General features: G+C 37.2%; 1 protein-coding gene across 1 annotated transcript; it reads right to left on the bottom strand.

The window, feature by feature from the left end:
- Window positions 1–13,875: 13,875 nt before the first annotated feature.
- Window positions 13,876–14,385, bottom strand: LOC120076047 (H/ACA ribonucleoprotein complex subunit CBF5-like). Its single transcript, XM_039029829.1, has one exon. It carries the CDS (start codon window positions 14,383–14,385, stop codon window positions 13,876–13,878), a length of 510 nt encoding a protein of 169 aa, XP_038885757.1.
- Window positions 14,386–17,329: the final 2,944 nt, after the last annotated feature.

Genomic DNA, 17,329 nt, shown 5'->3' with positions numbered 1-17,329 from the left:
TGGACATCTCACTTAATACTAGTTTATTGCGAGGTTGATGATTTCTTACGCGGTCTACCTTTAAGAATGTAGCATTTGTCGATATAAACACTTTGTCTTATTGAGGATCATAAATAGACCACGTTTTGTTTCTTTGAGGTAGCCTACAAATATGCATATGATAACTTGTAGAAATACAAGTTATTTTTGCTTTTAAGTTGGAACAACTAAGGTTTTTAATGATAGATTCTCCTCATTTTTAGAAAAAACGCATGGATTTATTCAAACATTAGCAAACTCATGCAAAAGAAGTTTTATTACTAAACATCGCGGCACTAACGCATTGTATTGCAGGATTTCAACGTAAGGACTAACGCTAATGCATTAAACAAGTGCCGCAGGAAAAGCTCTAACGCATGGACCATGCGTCGAAGGGAGTTCAACGCAGAGAAGATTCATTGCTCTAGGCTGATTGTGTCACATCACCACTTGCAAGTATGGGCACTTGCAGTAGGCGGCGTCTGAAAAGCTTCCGAGAGTCAGGCAACTAATCAGGGCATGGACTTTAATGCTAACCAGGACATGGACTTTAATGTTGCCCATTCACCAAGTGGATGTAACCAACGCCTATAAATAGATGAAGTCCCTCCAGAGTTAAGAAGTTCAGAAATTATAAAGATCCTTACTCTCTGTATATTGTAGTCATAATCCTAGTTCTGTAGAGGCTGTGCTGTGGTGCTAGACGATTATAAAGGTTGAGAACCACCACCACTGCCAGTCAGGGAGCAGAGGAAGCTAATCTTGAGAAAGACACTTCATCCAATTCCTAAACAAGTGATTGTACACAACGAGATTGAGCCAAAGAAATACAAGAGATTGTATTCTTTGGTTTGACTCAGTTTCCTTCTTCTCATTTATCACTTTCATTCCATTTGATTAAATATTGCTTTTGTAAAGACTCTCTGTTTCTTTATAAAATTCATATGTTTGATCCATCATACTTGCCATTGTTTATTTCTTGTTTATGTTGAATGCATTAATACTTTATGCACAACTTCATTCTAAAGCTCAAGCCAACTTGACAAATTGGTAAAAGCATCTTTAACTTAGATTGTTCGAAAGAATAACTAAGTTGCATTAAGTAGGACACCTAGTACAGCTAGAGATAGACTTACTAGTGTCTATTGCATTTTGTGTTAGACGCATGCATCCTAGAGATAGGCTTTGTATGTTAATCGCATTGAGAAATGTTGAATGAAGTCTAACACATAAACAGAAGATAAGCAAACCATCTCATCTCATTCACATCACATCCTAGTTGTGTACACTCATCTTAGACCGACGTGTCCACTTACATTAAACTTCATTCTCAAATGATCCATCACTAACTACTTAACTCTTTTGCATCTCTTACACAAGCACAGCAATTTAGTGTAAATAACACATTTCTCACATTTATTTAGGAAAACCCCTACAGTAGATACAACGTGAGGTCTGCGTTTGGTTAATTGAATCCCTGAGTTCGATCCTGGACTTACCAGGAACCTAAATTAGATTTATACTTGGGTCTGGTTTAGGAAAACTTGAACATCATTAGGAGTTGTGTGCGTTCTGTGCATATATCTAACGCCTAATGCTTTACAATTATTTAAACGCGTCACTTATACTTAGAACTTATTTCTCCAATTTATTTTATAAAATACACTCCTAGAGCAAACCACGATAGCAACAAACAACATACTTTAGAATGTTGTTCCAATTTCTTAGGATTTTGCACCAACACGCGTGTCGGACATCCCCAGACTTTAAAGTGATATAAACTACTTTATGTCCTCTCCATAACTCATACGGTGTTTCTGAAACACTCTTCGAGGGAACCATGCTTAAAATATATACTATGGTCTGTACTACATGTTGAGGTTGATGCCTTAAATCTCGTAGGGTTCTGTAGTTTGTAAACACTTTTATGAACAAATAGTTTTGTGATATATAATATGAGATATTTTATTCACTTCAATCTATGAAATATGAGATATTTTAGTTGCATTAACCACAAACCAATAAACTAAGATCCCTGGTTATCGTTGTAACTTAAGCATGTATGTGGAGACATACAAGTGGATCGTGCTTTAAGTGATAACCTAAATGGTCTGTAGTATATGGATAAAGGAGGGAAACCTTATCCTGGTGACACTACGAGTTTGGCCTGCTTTATAGGTGTTACAAATGTTGTAAAGTGCTACAAATGGTATGATCCTAATCATTCGTGTATTAGACATGCGAGCGAGGATGCTCTATTCAAAAGAGTTTGTATAAGATGGCCCACAAAATGTTTAGTCTCGGTATATAACGCCGTTCATGATAGAGACTTTCATTTTACTAGGATGACTATAGGTAATATGACCTTAATCCTGAATGAGCTGTGAACTTCTGCCTATGAGAGCGGTTCTTTGATTTGCATGGGTGCGAGTGGCCTGATCGTTTACTCATACTTATCACTTTGGAGATTCATGTGATTGAAGAGTTGGAAACTCAGCTACACAAGATGGAATTCACTTCTTCCTTGAAGCAGGGGTAAGTAGATAAATTGCTCCTTTAAGGGCTGATTCCGGGCTTGAACAATGTGGCGCCACACCTTCTCTTGGCTCAAGAATTATTTACTCATAGTAGGACTATGATGTATTGTTCATTAGAAGAATTAGTGGTACTTAGAGAGTTAGATGTAACTATAGGGGAAAAATGACAAATTGGCCCAGCTGTACTTACGAGCGATTTGTGAAGGGTCATCATACAGTTATTGGTTATATCCGATAGACATAGAAATATATTATATGCGAAGAGTGTAGCTGTCGATCTTTAGTGGAGTGCCCGGTAGTTAATGGATGGTGGATATCGTGATTAAAAAGTTTAGTCAGTTATTCACGTACCGTTGGAGCTTCAAGCTAGACGTCCATAAGGTCCCCTTGGTAGCTCAATAGATTCATGTTGAGAATAAGTTTTTGGGTTAGTTTGAAGTGTTCAAATTAACAAAAGAGAAATTGATTATATATGATATAATTAAATTAATTCAATTATATGAGATATAATTGATTTAGTGTATTTGATACATTATTATTTGATTGGAAGAATTAATATAAATATGATTTATATTAAATGCCATAAAGGACAAAAAGAACTATGGTTTATTTGTTGCATATGATGTAATATTAAAACTATAGGTTATAAATATAATATGATAAATTAGCTATTATATTTATTATAATAAATTAGTTATGAGATAATTGATTTTAGTTTTTCTCCAATAACCGACTTAGTGGTTGGTTATGCATGATTTATGGCAACTGATGGATAAAGATGAAAATCGTTTTCATTTTGTCATACCGCACGCTACACGACTAAAAGTTATCATATTACTATTTAAGAGAGTAAACGATTGTCATGAGTTTACTATATGATATTTACTCATGACTAAACGATTGAGTTTTCAAGTCTATATGATAGGCTTATTCATTCTGTCGCCTACTCAATCGTCTAGTTCCTTCATCCCTCTACTCAAATCCATACAGAGCCCACACCTCCTAGATTCTCACACCGAGAATACCAAGGTAGCCTCGTGGTAGTGTCGAGTTCCGTTCGAGGGTCGAGGATCGAGTTTTACTTGGTTGTGATCAAGGTTTTTCCAGTTCGTGTTGTTTGCTGGTTTGATTGTTGCATTCGTGTTGTTGGACGCATTGGTGTTTGATCGAGGGAATACTAGAAGAATAGGGTTCTTCAAAAGTATTGTACTTGATCCCTTTGTGTTTATTCTTTGAAGCATGCTGTAATTTTATCCTTGATGCATAACTGTTCTGTTTGATTGTAAATGTTCTTGTTCTTTCACAATGGGATTTGGAACAATTTGCTTCTACTCACTGGTTCTCTAGATTTAGAGTTCCTTCACTGCATACCCCCAAAAGGACAGAGGTAACTGGGCATAACTCATCATTGAACGAACCATGTCTAACGGGGTTCTATTTCTCCTTTTTGCTATATCGTTTTATTGTGGTGTACCAGGTGCAGTAAGTTGGGATTGAATTCCATGTTCTACTAGATAGTTCTTAAATTATAAATCCAAATACTCACCATCTCAATTTGATCGAAGTGTTTTAATCTTTTTACCTAATAAGTTCTCAACTTCTGCCTTATACTATTTGAACTTTTCAAGAGTTTTAGACTTATGATGCATCAGGTAAACATAGTCATATCTTGAATAGTCATCAATAAAACTAATGAAATACTCAGATCCTCCTCGAGCTCTAACATTCATCGGACCACAAAGATCTGAATATACAAACTCTGAAGTTCTTTAGCTCTATGACCTTTTCTTGAAAAAGATCTTTTGGTCATTTTTCCCTCAAGACACGATTCACATGGAGGTAAAGAATTGTAACTGATTTAGAAGTCCATTCTTTACTAATCTCTCAACCTTGTTGATGTATCCAAGTCTTAAGTGCCAAAGAAAGGTGTTAGGAGAAACTTTTTGTTTCTTATTTTGAGTTTCAGTTGTTTTAAACATCTCTATATTTAAAATAACATTTATCTCGGTTGGTTTTAACGTATATAAGTTATTTTCAAGTTTAGCAAAACACATTTGAACATCTTTTGAACTAATGAACACTTCATTTATATCAAAAGAAACTTTGTATATATGTTCTAATAAATAGGAGATAGAAATTAAGTTCCTTTTCATTTTAGATACATAATATACATTTTTCCAATAAAATTTAAGTATCTCCAAACAAATAACTTGAGATCTTCCACTGCTTGAGCCGAAATTCACTCATTCTCTGATGTTAGGGTAAGTAGATAAGTTGCTCTCTTAAGGGCTAATTTCGGGGTTTGAACAATGTAGCCACACCCTCTCTTGGTCCGAGAGGGATTTGGTCATAGTTGGACTATGACTTATTGTTCATTAGTGGGATCAGTGGTACTTAAGGAGTTAGATGTAACTACAGGGACAAAATGGTAATTTGGCAAGCTGTACTTAAGAGCAATTTTGTGAAGGGTCATCGCACTGTTGACCGATTATATCTAATGGACACATAAATATATCTGTAGTACAAAGAGTGCAGCTGTCAGTCTTTAGTGGAGTGACCGGTAGTTAATGAATGTTGAATAATTTAATTAAAGAAGTTTAATAAATTATTCAAGTATCATTGAAGCTTCAATCTACAGGTCCATAAGGTCTTTTCTGTAGCTCAACAGTGATTATTGAGAATTAATTTTGGATTAGTTTGAATTATTCAAATTAATTGAATGAATGAATTATATGTGATATAATTAATATAATGTATTCGATACATTATAATAGAAAGTTTATTTAGAGAGGAATTAAATATTTGAATATGCTTCAAATACTACTTGTATGGATGAGATTCATATAATTGAATTTAATATGAATTAGATTTATATTAAATACCATGATTGATTGAGAAAATTTAAACTATAGATTATATTGTATTCGATACAATATAAAAACTATAGGTTATTTGTTATATTTGATATAACATATAGTTTAATATATAGTATATGATAAGTTGGTTATCATATCTATATTGAATTTTATCTATTTATTAAATTATTTGAATATAATAAATAATTCATTTAAGGAGGGAGTAATAACTCCTTCCCCTAATTTTCTTTAATTCAATCGTGGGGCCAAAAGAGGAAGGTGGAATTTTTTTTTCAGATCGTCTTCTTCTCCTTCACAAGAAGGTTATAGAGTTTTTTAGGCTGTGCGTCAGAAAATTCCTCTCTTCTAAAAATCCTCTACTCTCCCTCTTCCCAAAAATTATACAGAACCCACACCTATAGGAGTATATCAACATGCAATGGAAGCAACAAGGATCAATAAACATTCTAATTCATTAATTTTGGCTGTAACTAAAGCATGCTCATATAATAATAAGAAGGTTTCAAGCAATACCTTTGTAGAACCTTTAAAAACTCGATTCTCAACTGCAAAACTTCTCCAAATCTCGTAGTGAACCACCTTAAGATCTTCTCCACTATTCTCTTGGAGCTTTAGATTGAGTTATGGGACTCAAAATAAGCTTGAATGAAGGAAACTTGGAGAACTTACTACAATAACGCACTTGAAGAACAACTTTTTCAACTCGAATTTTTCAGCAAAAACTCTATTGATGCATGCCTCAATTCCACTTCCATCTTCTCTATTTATTGCAGGACATCCAAGCAAAGAAGATGGTTGCATGAGATGCAGCTCATGCTAGAAGTATTGAAGCTTGAGTCAAGTGGGTTTTAAGTGAGCTTCTTCATGATATTGGAGAAATCTATCTTTCCAAAAAGTTTGTGTTTTTCAATTTTTTCAAATATAAAAATGATATAAAAAAATCAATTTGATTTGAAAATTGAAAACTTTATTAATTTTATAAAATTTAATTTCACAATTTAATTTTCTAAATAAAATTAACTAAACATTTAATTAATTCTAATTAATTTAATATAAAATATTAAATTAACTTTACACAAATTTCACCTTCATGAATTTAATATTGAAATCATATTTAAATATTAATTAATTCTCCAGTTCCGTTCAATTCTAAATTAAACGTGTAATTATATCTTATATAATTACTAATTCCTTTAATTCTAATTTGAACGTTTCAAATTAACTTATCACGCTACTCTAAAGCTAATCCATTTACGAGCTAGTAGGGGGACCTCGTGGACCTATAGATCATGGCCTCCAACGATCCGAGATTAATTGGCTAAACTCATTACACCGAATTAACCCTCATTCGTTAACTAATGGATCATTCCAAAGCCCATAGGTTCAATCCCCTCACTGTAGACATATTTTGTCCACTCGATATAACCATGATTAGTAAGTTAACCCTTCACAGGTTGTTCGTAATAACGGTGGGTCAAATGTCTGTTTTACCCTCGAGATTGTTGGGGTTTGTGCCCTAAAGTCTTGTGTTCTGTAGTTTATAAACAATTTTGTACGAACATTTGTGATGTATAATATATATGATATTTACTTCACCTCTTGACTTTGCACATTTAGATGGTTTTTTATTTACCACAAACCAATAAACTTACTATCCCTGGTTGTCTTTATGTAACTTGAGCATGTATGTAGTGACTTACAAGTGGATCATGTCTTAAGTGACAACCAAAAATAGTCTGTAGTATATGGATATAGAAGAGAAACCTTATCCTGGTAACACTACGGACGCGACCCGCTTTGTGGAATTGTTACAAATGTTATGACTTGTCACAGATGATCTGATCCTGATTATTTGTGTAGTGTACATGCGAGTGCGGGCGTCCTATACAAAGAGTTTGTATAAAACCTGACCTCAAAATGTTAATGTCTTGTCATATAACTCCGTTTGTGACTGAGACTTCACTTCACTAGGATGACCATAGGTAACATGACCTCAATCCTGAGTGAGTTGGGAACTCCTGCCATTGAGAGCGGTCCTTGATTTCCATGGGTACGAGTGGCCAGAGCGCCAACTCAAACCTACCATTTTGGGGATTCATCTGATTTGGGAGCTGGGAACTCAGCTTCACAAGATGGAGTTCACTCCTTCCCCAAAGTAGGAGTAAGTAGATAGATGGCTCTCTTAAGGGTTGAGATCCCGAGGCTTGAACGATGTGGCACCAACATCTTCTCATGGCCCGAGAGGTATTCACACATAGTAGGACTATGTTGTATTGTTCATTAGAGGGATTAATGGTACTTAAGAAGGAAGATGTATTACAGGGGCAAAATGGTAAATTGGTCTGCTATATTGAAATTTTGCGGTGAATTTTCTAAATGATGACACACTCTAATAATGGATAAATGTATTGAAAGATCATTTTGAGATGCACAAATAGCTGACGGTGTGTTAAGCATGAGATGCACGGACATTGTGTTAAAGAGTGTGTCATCGCTTAGAAAATCAGTGTCTATACGATAGTGTTTGCACGATCACTTACATATACGATATTGCTAAGTGATCACTTACCGGTTGCACCTTCGCGCGCTATTTACTAAACGATCGTTTACCTTTTCCTAAGCGTTCGTTTAGCTCCCGATATTTACTAAACGATCGTATAGACGATTGCTTAGTTTTTCCTACACGATCGTTTAGACGATCGTTTATTTTTTCCTACACGATCATATACTTCACCTAAACGATCAAGCATCTTGTCTATGCGATAGACGACCTCATCTCCCACTTGCTTGATCGTTGTGTACGTCTCTCTTCCTCTTTCCTTCTACCAAATCTGAACAAAGCCCACACTTTGGATTCTCACTCCAAGAATACTAAGAGCTCTGAGTGGTGGTTTCATCTTTGTTTCCTACTGTTCGAGTGGTGATTGTTCAAGGTAGACAATTGGGTTTTAGAGTCCCTGTGAAGAAGAAATCTTCAACTGGTATGATCTCTTGATCTCTTTAGCATTATGAATGTATATTAGTATGTTTGAATGTATATGTGGTAATTCTATCACAATGAATTGGAAAGATCTGCTTTCGCTCGTAGGTACTCTTGAATAAGAGCTCCTTCAATTGATATCAGAGCCTCAGATTTTTGATATTCCAATTCATTGCTGCAAAAGAATTGCATTTACATTCACAGTGGGTGCAACATGTCTACTCTCTGTTTTAATTGTTAATTCATTTGTGGATGTATGGATTAATGGAAAATTCTGGGATGTAACCTCGATTTTTTGAATTCTCTAGTTAATTGTAAAGGCCACTGCGTTTTTTGGGCATAATTAATTGCTTTCGAGTCTGTAATTCAAAGTTAGTTTGAATCTTGAGTCGTTCGTGATGAAGTTCGGAGCAAGGGTTGCTATTCTTCGTGGAAGAAGATGATGACATAGATTTGAATGCCTTTATCTTTATGCATATAGACAATGATGAATATGAATGATACAAGCTCATGCTGCCATAAACTTGTAAGGATACGACATGTAATGTTGTCTATCTGATACGCTGATGAATGAATGAATGCTCTAATTACGCCTAAGTTCTTTTGCGATAAACACATTTTTTTATGCAATACTACGTCTAAATATATGCGTTGTTAATGATATGCTCATAGTATGCAATGGAGTAGTGCATGTCACAAGTTTCCTTATGCTAAACCCAAGTATAATTCCAACGCAAGTTTCTCAAAATGATCCGAGGTCGAAACAGGGATTATTTTCGTTAATGCGTTACTTAAGTGATACATGCGACCGGTTTTTAATAATGAATAAAGAATGGTGGTTTATACAGAAATATAAATTGCAAGGAAAGTAAAAATGCGTTAATAAAATAAATCCTAAACTAATATGATACACGATACAAGATACATGATACTGAGGTCGAGAACTGACTGTGAAGTTGCACAAAGAATCGATATATGCGATGGCAAGTCTTTATGAATGAAGCAACAAGAGAAAGAGTAAATAGTAAAAATATCGCAATTTTGTCAATTGTGTTAAAGATGCAACTAAGGTTCCGCTTTCCCTTGGCATACACCTCTCGGTGATCGGTTGCGTCCCCATATCTCTATGGTGAAATAGAGATGAACGTGATGGACGCAAGGTTGTTACCATCTCTGGAAATACTTCTTGCTTTAGTTAACGCATTCTTCCAACCTTCTCTCGATAGGCGGAGTAACATCTTCACTTCTGCTCTCACAGGTGAAGATGCCATCGAGCATGCTTTAGCTAAACTTAATTATTTCTTTAACACAAATTAACTCACTCGCTTAATTCTTGCTATTTACCCATGGGATTAAGAACACATCATGAAGAAAATGGATTATGGATGTACAGAAAGGGACAGAGAGATGACAATGGAAATTATCATAACATTTAATTCTAAAATTAAGCGTTCGATACATGTTGTGAATGAGAGATTACGGAAGATGAATACAAATGATGAAATAGAGATTAGAAACAAATACAAAAAGAGTGTCAACGTCTTGACACAGATCCCGAACAGAGATTGTGGAAGTGGTGGAGAGGAAAGCTTCTCTCTCAGGCTTGCTTTCCTGATAGAATTGACCTTCGCACAGAGCTTCAGCTACGGGAATTGGAAGGATTCTCTGCTTGGAGACTCACCTCTCGGCCTTGTCTCGTAGTTCTCCCGGATCTACTCTGGATAGTCGCTTTAGTCCAACCTCTCTCTCAGAATCAGTATATGCACGTCTCTATGTATTCATGTATGTACCAGTATTTGTATCTGTATATCTTTTCAGCGAATTTGAATAAGTTATTTATAGGCGAGGCCTTGGCTCTTTGAATTTATAGTCCCCACTGTATAGTAATGGTAGTTCCTGAAATGGCGGAATGGAAGATTCCTTCTGTTATGCAATCAACCCGTTAGAAATGCACAACTGAAAGTTGTACACTTGTCAGAATGTTCCGCAAATGCATTGCTCTTCACATCTTCGATCGATCACCGCATGCGGTGTTATTTTTTATTATCGCCTGCGGTTGAAATTACATTGATCGCTAGCACTCTTGATCGATTGTCGCATGCACCGTCATTGCGTTGATCATCTCTTTGTTCTTGATTGATGGGCCCAATGCGACGTAGATGCATTGTTCACTTTATCTTTGAGCCATGAACGCATGCGGTGATTGATTTCCTGCAAAATAGAAATTGAAACATTCTATTCTACCATCGCAATGGTGTTAGTTGGTGTATTTATGACATTTTATAATTTTCACATTTCTTAGCCAATTTCTATACTATCGACGCAACTTTTCTTTCTTTTTGCCGCAATATCTAAATAAAACAGTATAAATAACTTGTATTTCTACAAGTTATCACACCTCCAAATTTAGATATATGCTTGTCCTCAAGCATATCTTCCATTAAGGAAATATTGTTCAATTCTTATCCTAACTTTTCGTCGATTGGTTGCTCTAAATGCTCCACCTATACAACATTAATTAACAATGCAATTTCCTTCTATCCCTTAATAATTCTTAAACATGCCATACTTTATTCTTTTATACAACAAATCTCTACTAAAAAATTCCTTTCTTGTTTTGAAAAGAATGTTTACCTCTTCTTGCAAAAACAACTTGGTGCGTCTGTATGCGATGGTCTAATTTGCATCATTTTATTAAAGACTGTTGATCATGGTTACACCCTTTGTTTTGGCTTGTTCCCACGGGTGTCATGCGAACATCCAACTACGGTTGTGTGTCAATCTCAACTTCAACTCTTGATTTTCAGCTAAGTTTATCTTTTGCTAGTCAGAGGAGTTGTCCCTTATATACTTATTTTTCTTATCATTTTTTTTCTTTCTTTTCTTTTCATATTGCTCGATCTTGGAAACTCCCGCAGGTGTCATGCGAACATCCAACTACGAGCAGGTTCTTTTCATGACTTAACTCTTATCAGGTTGGAGTTTATATGAATTTTTTTTCTGACAATGAACGTATTTTTCTAATGATAACCGCATCCGCTTTATCGTATTTGCTCAGACCTTCCCCACTCCCAAATTTAGAGATGCGCATGGTTCTCATTGCGTTGTTTTGGACAGAATAGACAAAACACTTAGTTAAAATTTTGAAAAGAAGGTTTGAGTAGAGTCTTGAAGGGTAAAAAGTAAAGCAGTGCTATTGCTACGAATTATCTAAGTGTTAGTCAGAAAATACAAAATGTGGGACATGTTGCTAAGGGTATACATAATACTCATCATGGTAGCACAATGAATAATGCAAAATATAAGATAAAGAACATCGCAATAATTGACAAAGGATGATAAATAAGAGGCTAACGCATACGGAAAGAATAGCTACTTAGTTGTATTAAAAATTAACCAAGTATACAAAGAATTACAATTATCGCAATACAAAATTTTGAGCATGTTCAAAGAATCAAGGAATAGCTTCTATACATAGAAATAATGAATGAATTAAAAATGAAAGAATGACCGCAACAAAAACAATTGTAGAATTATTGAGGAGAAGGTTTAGGAGGCTTAGGAGGAGGATTTTGTGGAGGAACACAAGGGGCTTCTTCAAAGTGCAGATGTTGCTGTAAATGCGGAGGCACCATGGGACCATCTAGATAGGCTGTCAAAAAGTTGAAGTACTCATGGTTGCACTCTGCCACTTGTTTTTGGTTCGGATGGATCGTGTAGATATTGCGTTGAATGTTGATCAACACTAGCCTTGTCATCGCAACACTGCGTTGCAACTCTGCTTGTCACTCGTGTAACTCCGTTATTTGCTGGCAGAAAAAGTCATGTTGATGAGAGAGAAGAGAACGCATATTAGCAAGGTCAACAACTAAGGTGGCAATGGTGGGCTGCGCCTGCGATGTTTCACCATCAATGTTTTGGGGTTGGGTAGAAGTGCCTTCACCCAAATCATATGGGTCGTTAACATGCGGCGGTGGAGGAGAAAATTACGATGAAGATGAAGGGGAGGAGAGAGCTGTTGGATATGCGTTGGGTGAAGTAGGAGCGAGGAGGAGGTTAGTAAAATGTTCGGGAAGTGGGAAAAAGGGTTCTGTAGGAGGACTTGGAGGGCGAATGATCAAAGGCAAAGGGTCCAAGGGTTCTTGATCTTGTGGTGATGGCTCTTGAACTTTTTCCTTGCCTTTGTCAACCTTACGCTGTTTCTTGGGCTTTGGCTGCTGCAGCGCATTTAAGTCGATAATGGGCCTTTTCAGTGGAAACTCGGGGCAATGAGGGGAATCTTTGAGAAACATTATCAAAATCTTGACGTTGATGAGGCCATGGACTTCTGTCATTGGTTCTTTCTCAATACCTACACCCAATAAAAGGCATAAGCTTGAAATTGTCCAAGGGAAGAAATACTGGCCTCTTATATGCCCCACAAAACCTCGAATCTACCTTGCAATCAATTGGCCCACATATATTGGAATGCCGCGTGCTATGCAGTATGCAGTCATGACTCTATCCCTTGAAACTGTTTTGTCATGAGAAGTCGGGATGAGTCGCCGTTTCACCAAATACACCCTAAATCGCGCCTTCGGAAGCAGTTTATTGGACGCAAGGGTTTTAATGCCTTTCATAGATACTGATGCGTGCCCAGTTGCGTTAATATCTTCAGTGCATCTTCCATTTGTTCTTCTATGGGATCATCAATGATTTTATTACCTGGCGCCTCCGGGATGTCCTTCATCTGATATAACTCATTGATGTCTTTTGTGCTGAAAGGCACTACCTCCCCTTTCATGATCACTGCATCTTTGGTGCCATGAAGTCGTCCATTATAAAAAGCTCTCACTATCGTTGGGACTATAATGGATGGGCACTGGCAGAATGTTTCCCATCCATGTTCCAGTACAACACTTGTGATTAAGTCCGGTAGTGGTGTTGGCATAAGAAAGAACCCCATCTCCATCATCATGTCGTCATTCTCTTTCTTCCTGGATGGGCGTCCTTTGGCCAACGTAGGCTCACTACTTTCCACTTTTGCTTTGCCCTTTTCTTTTGTCAACGCAAGGCAAGATCTTTGTTTTTGTCTCTTTTCTCATTCCTTGTGCTGTTCTTCCTTTTCCCACTCTGCAATTTCTTTACTTTTATTTTCTCTTATGCGCTGAACATTTGTTCTGCACCTCTTCTTCTTATCTTCCTTCTTCTTCTTTTCTTCCTCTTCTTCTTCTCTCATTTCTCTTTCAAACTGCTCTGAGTCCAGTAATATGCGTTGTTCTTCCTCCAGCCTTATTCTCTCTTCTTCTGCCGAGATTGCGTTGTTACGGCGTACTTCTTCATTGTGTAATTTTCTTCTTAAATTTCCTTCTACGATGATTTATTATGCTCGCAACATCTTCTCTTGTTTTTCTTCCTCCTCTCTTCTTTTTCTTTCCTTCTCTTCTACTGCACTTTGCAAAATTGGTGGGTCGATTGTTGACCCCTACGGCGCATTCTCCTTGCGAAGCCGCATAAGAGGGGTGATGTCTGGATCCTCTCCATCGTCAGTCATAACCATTCTTATTTGCGTTGATTCCTTTTTAGGTTGCGCTGATTCTCTTTGTTGCGTTGACATCCCCTCATCCACCTTTGCGGTGGTTGATTCTTCGTCGACTTCTGGGCTCTCAGCCCTCTTTCTCTTTTCTTCCTTCTTCTTCAGGCGCTTTCCTTCTCGCCTGCGTTCCTTCTTCTCACTCGATTTTTTTTCTTTCTTTTCCTTCCTTGGTTGGGCTTCTTCATCACCTTCGGCTCTCTTCTCCTCGTTCTTCTCCTCAGCCATTTTAGGTAGCTTCTTTGCTTCCACCTCCTCCAAAGCAACCCTGATAGGTTTTTCATAGGATTCTGTTTGAACAGTTTCCTTAGGATCCAAAACGACTAGGGCGCTTCTCTGTGAAGCTTCCTTCATCTCTTCCTCCGAAGGTAATGGCTGATTTACAACCCGGGTAGCCCTCATTCCTTTTCCATATTACTTAGTATACTCCCAAACACTTCTCTGTCGTCTCTTCTCTTCTTTTTGCTTTCAGATGACAGTGTTGGGAGTGGGGCACTCTCCGTGCTCTGCCCCTCTCTGATTTGGAGTGGTCTGGCTGCTAAAGGCTTTTGCCGAGGTTTTCCGACGATTTGTGTGATGGGTTTTGGCTGGGTGGCGAGGCGGCGGCTTGTTGCGAGGAACGTCGCCTCTCTTGCAGTGATTTGGGTTGGTGAGGGTGATGAGGGTAAAGAAGATGAATGGGAAGATTGATCGGCCATGGTCGTACTGAGTGAAAGAGTTGGGAAGGTTCTTAGGGTTTTAGGAAAAAAGTTTGAAGTCTGGGTATGCAAAGGATCTGTTAGGGTTTCATTTTCACAAAAGACTCAAATAAACGATCTAAGAAGGGGGAGGACGGAATTTATAAGTTGGGCCTTGATGGGCCCAATGCAAATTCTGCAGTGGCAGGCCTCGAGGTACTCAAAAAGCCTACCGCCACGCTCCTCACATTTATAATTTAGCAGAGAAGTACGTCCTTTCATCTGCTAAATCATCATTTCCTTGGAAGCCTAAACGATTGGACTACTCTATTTGCAAAAAGAATTTATCTTTTGTGTTTTATTCGGATGGGCGCAAGGTTAAGATTAACACAATGACTCCATTAACGCAAATGCATATTTGCAGAGGACGGGCAACAACGCATGTATCAGCGCAACACACCCTCTAACTCAACGCATTTCTGGAGGACGGGCGCACTATATTTCTACTGACGCAACACTACCTCGACATAGTGCGTTTTCGCTAAGGACGGGCGAAAAATACATACGAGCGCATCACACCCCTTAGCACAATGCATTTGGGTAGGATGGACACAAAGTGTATCTTGTTAGCACAAGATGCACCCATCATCGCAATGCATACCGGATGTTGATTGTTATATTGTTTTTTTATTTTTTCATCAACGCAAGTCGCTAGGACTTTGCGGTATTCATTTTATTTTAAACAATCATTCACAGAGAATTTAGAACAACGCAATTAATTCAAAAAGTAAGGAAATTGAAATAATCGCACAGAAATGAACGCAATTGAATTAAATGAAGAGTAAATTCATAAAGCAATAAAAGCTAGTTTAAGAAAACAATAAATACATAATGCATAAAGCAATAAAGGAAGCAATTAAGCATAGATTTTAGAGATGTTGATTGAAAGAAATTTCTCATGGTTCCACAATCCACACCTCTGCAGGCGGTCAAACTTTCTTGCACAATGTCATCAAGGACATTGTTCACCTCCTTGCCTCATCTCGCAGTGTATACGGGAAGAGATACAATCTAATTCCTTCGGGAGTCACACCAGGTATGGAGAATGCGTTGCACATTTCTACGAAGCTGGTCAAATGAGCATGCGGGTCTTCTTCTCGTAGACCTCCGACTCGTCCCACATTTTGGATCATTTGAAGCATGACTGGCCTTATCTCAAACTTTGCATTCTCCGCAACTGTGGGTCTTGAAATTTCGGCGCTTAATTTGGTTTTGATGTGTTCCTGCGCAAAAAATACACTTGATTTCTAGGTCAACTTAGAATTTCTGGATCAATTCCAGTACTCATAAACTGCCAGCCTATTCTTTGCGTTAAACAGACAGTACAAATAGATCTGTCCTGCAACATACCACAAAAGTATTTAACACTAACCGTTACCAATCCCCGGCAATGGCGCCATAAACTTGATGACATGGATTTGAATGCCTTTATCTTTATGCATATAGACAATGATGAATATGAATGATACAAGCTCATGCTGCCATAAACTTGTAAGGATACAACATGTAATGTTGTCTATCTAATGCGTTGATGAATGAATGAATGCTCTAATTGTGCTTAAGTTCTTTTGTGATAAAGACATTTTTTTATGCGATACTACGTCTAAATATATGCGTTGTTAATGCTATGCTCGTAGTATGCGATGGAGTAGTGCGTGTCACAAGTTTCCTTGCACTGAACCCAAGTATAATTCTAACACAAGTTTCTCAGAATGATCCGAGGTCGAACATAGGGATTATTTTTGTTAATGCGTTACTTAAGTGATACATGCGACTGGTTTTTAACAATGAATAAAGAATGGTGGTTTATACAGAAATATAAATTGCGAGGAAAGTAAAAATGCGTTAATAAAATAAATCGTAAACTAATATGATACACGATACAAGATACAATATACATGTTACATGATACTGAGGTCGAGAACTGACTGTGAAGTTGTACAAAGAATCGATGTATGCGATGGCAAGTCTTTATGAATGAAGCAGAAAGAGAAAGAGTAAATAGTAAAAACATCGCAATTTTGTCAATTGCGTTAAAGATGCAACTAAGGTTCCGTTTTCCCTTGGCGTATACCTCTCAGTGATCGGCAGCATCCCCATATCTCTATGGTGAAACAGGGATGAACGTGATGAATGCAAGGTTGTTTCCATCTCTGGAAATACTTCTTGCTTTAGTTAACGCATTCTTTCAACCTTCTCTCGATAGGCGGAATAACATATTCACTTCTGCTCTCACAGGTGAAGATGTCGTCGAGCATGCTTTAGCTAAACTTAATTATTTCCTTAACACAAATTAACTCACTCGCTTAATTCTTGCTATTTACCCATGGGATTAAGAACACATCATGGAGAAAATGGATTATGGATGTACGGAAAAGGACAGAGAGATGACAATGGAAATTATCATAACATTTAATTCTAAAATTAAGCGTTCGATACATGTTGTGAATGAGAGATTACAGAAGATGAATACAAATGATAAAATAGAGATTAGAAACAAATACAGAAAGAGTGTCAACGTCTTGACATAGATCCCAAACGGATATTATGTTTGCCGGCGTGTGAAAGTGGTGGAGAGGAAAGTTTCCCTCTCAGGCTTGCTTTCCTGG

This window comes from Benincasa hispida, chromosome 4 (assembly GCF_009727055.1).
Source record: "Benincasa hispida cultivar B227 chromosome 4, ASM972705v1, whole genome shotgun sequence".
NCBI classification, from domain to species: domain Eukaryota; kingdom Viridiplantae; phylum Streptophyta; class Magnoliopsida; order Cucurbitales; family Cucurbitaceae; genus Benincasa; species Benincasa hispida.
The sequence above is the reverse complement of the archived record's forward strand: the minus strand, read 5'-3'. Positions and strand labels throughout refer to the sequence as shown.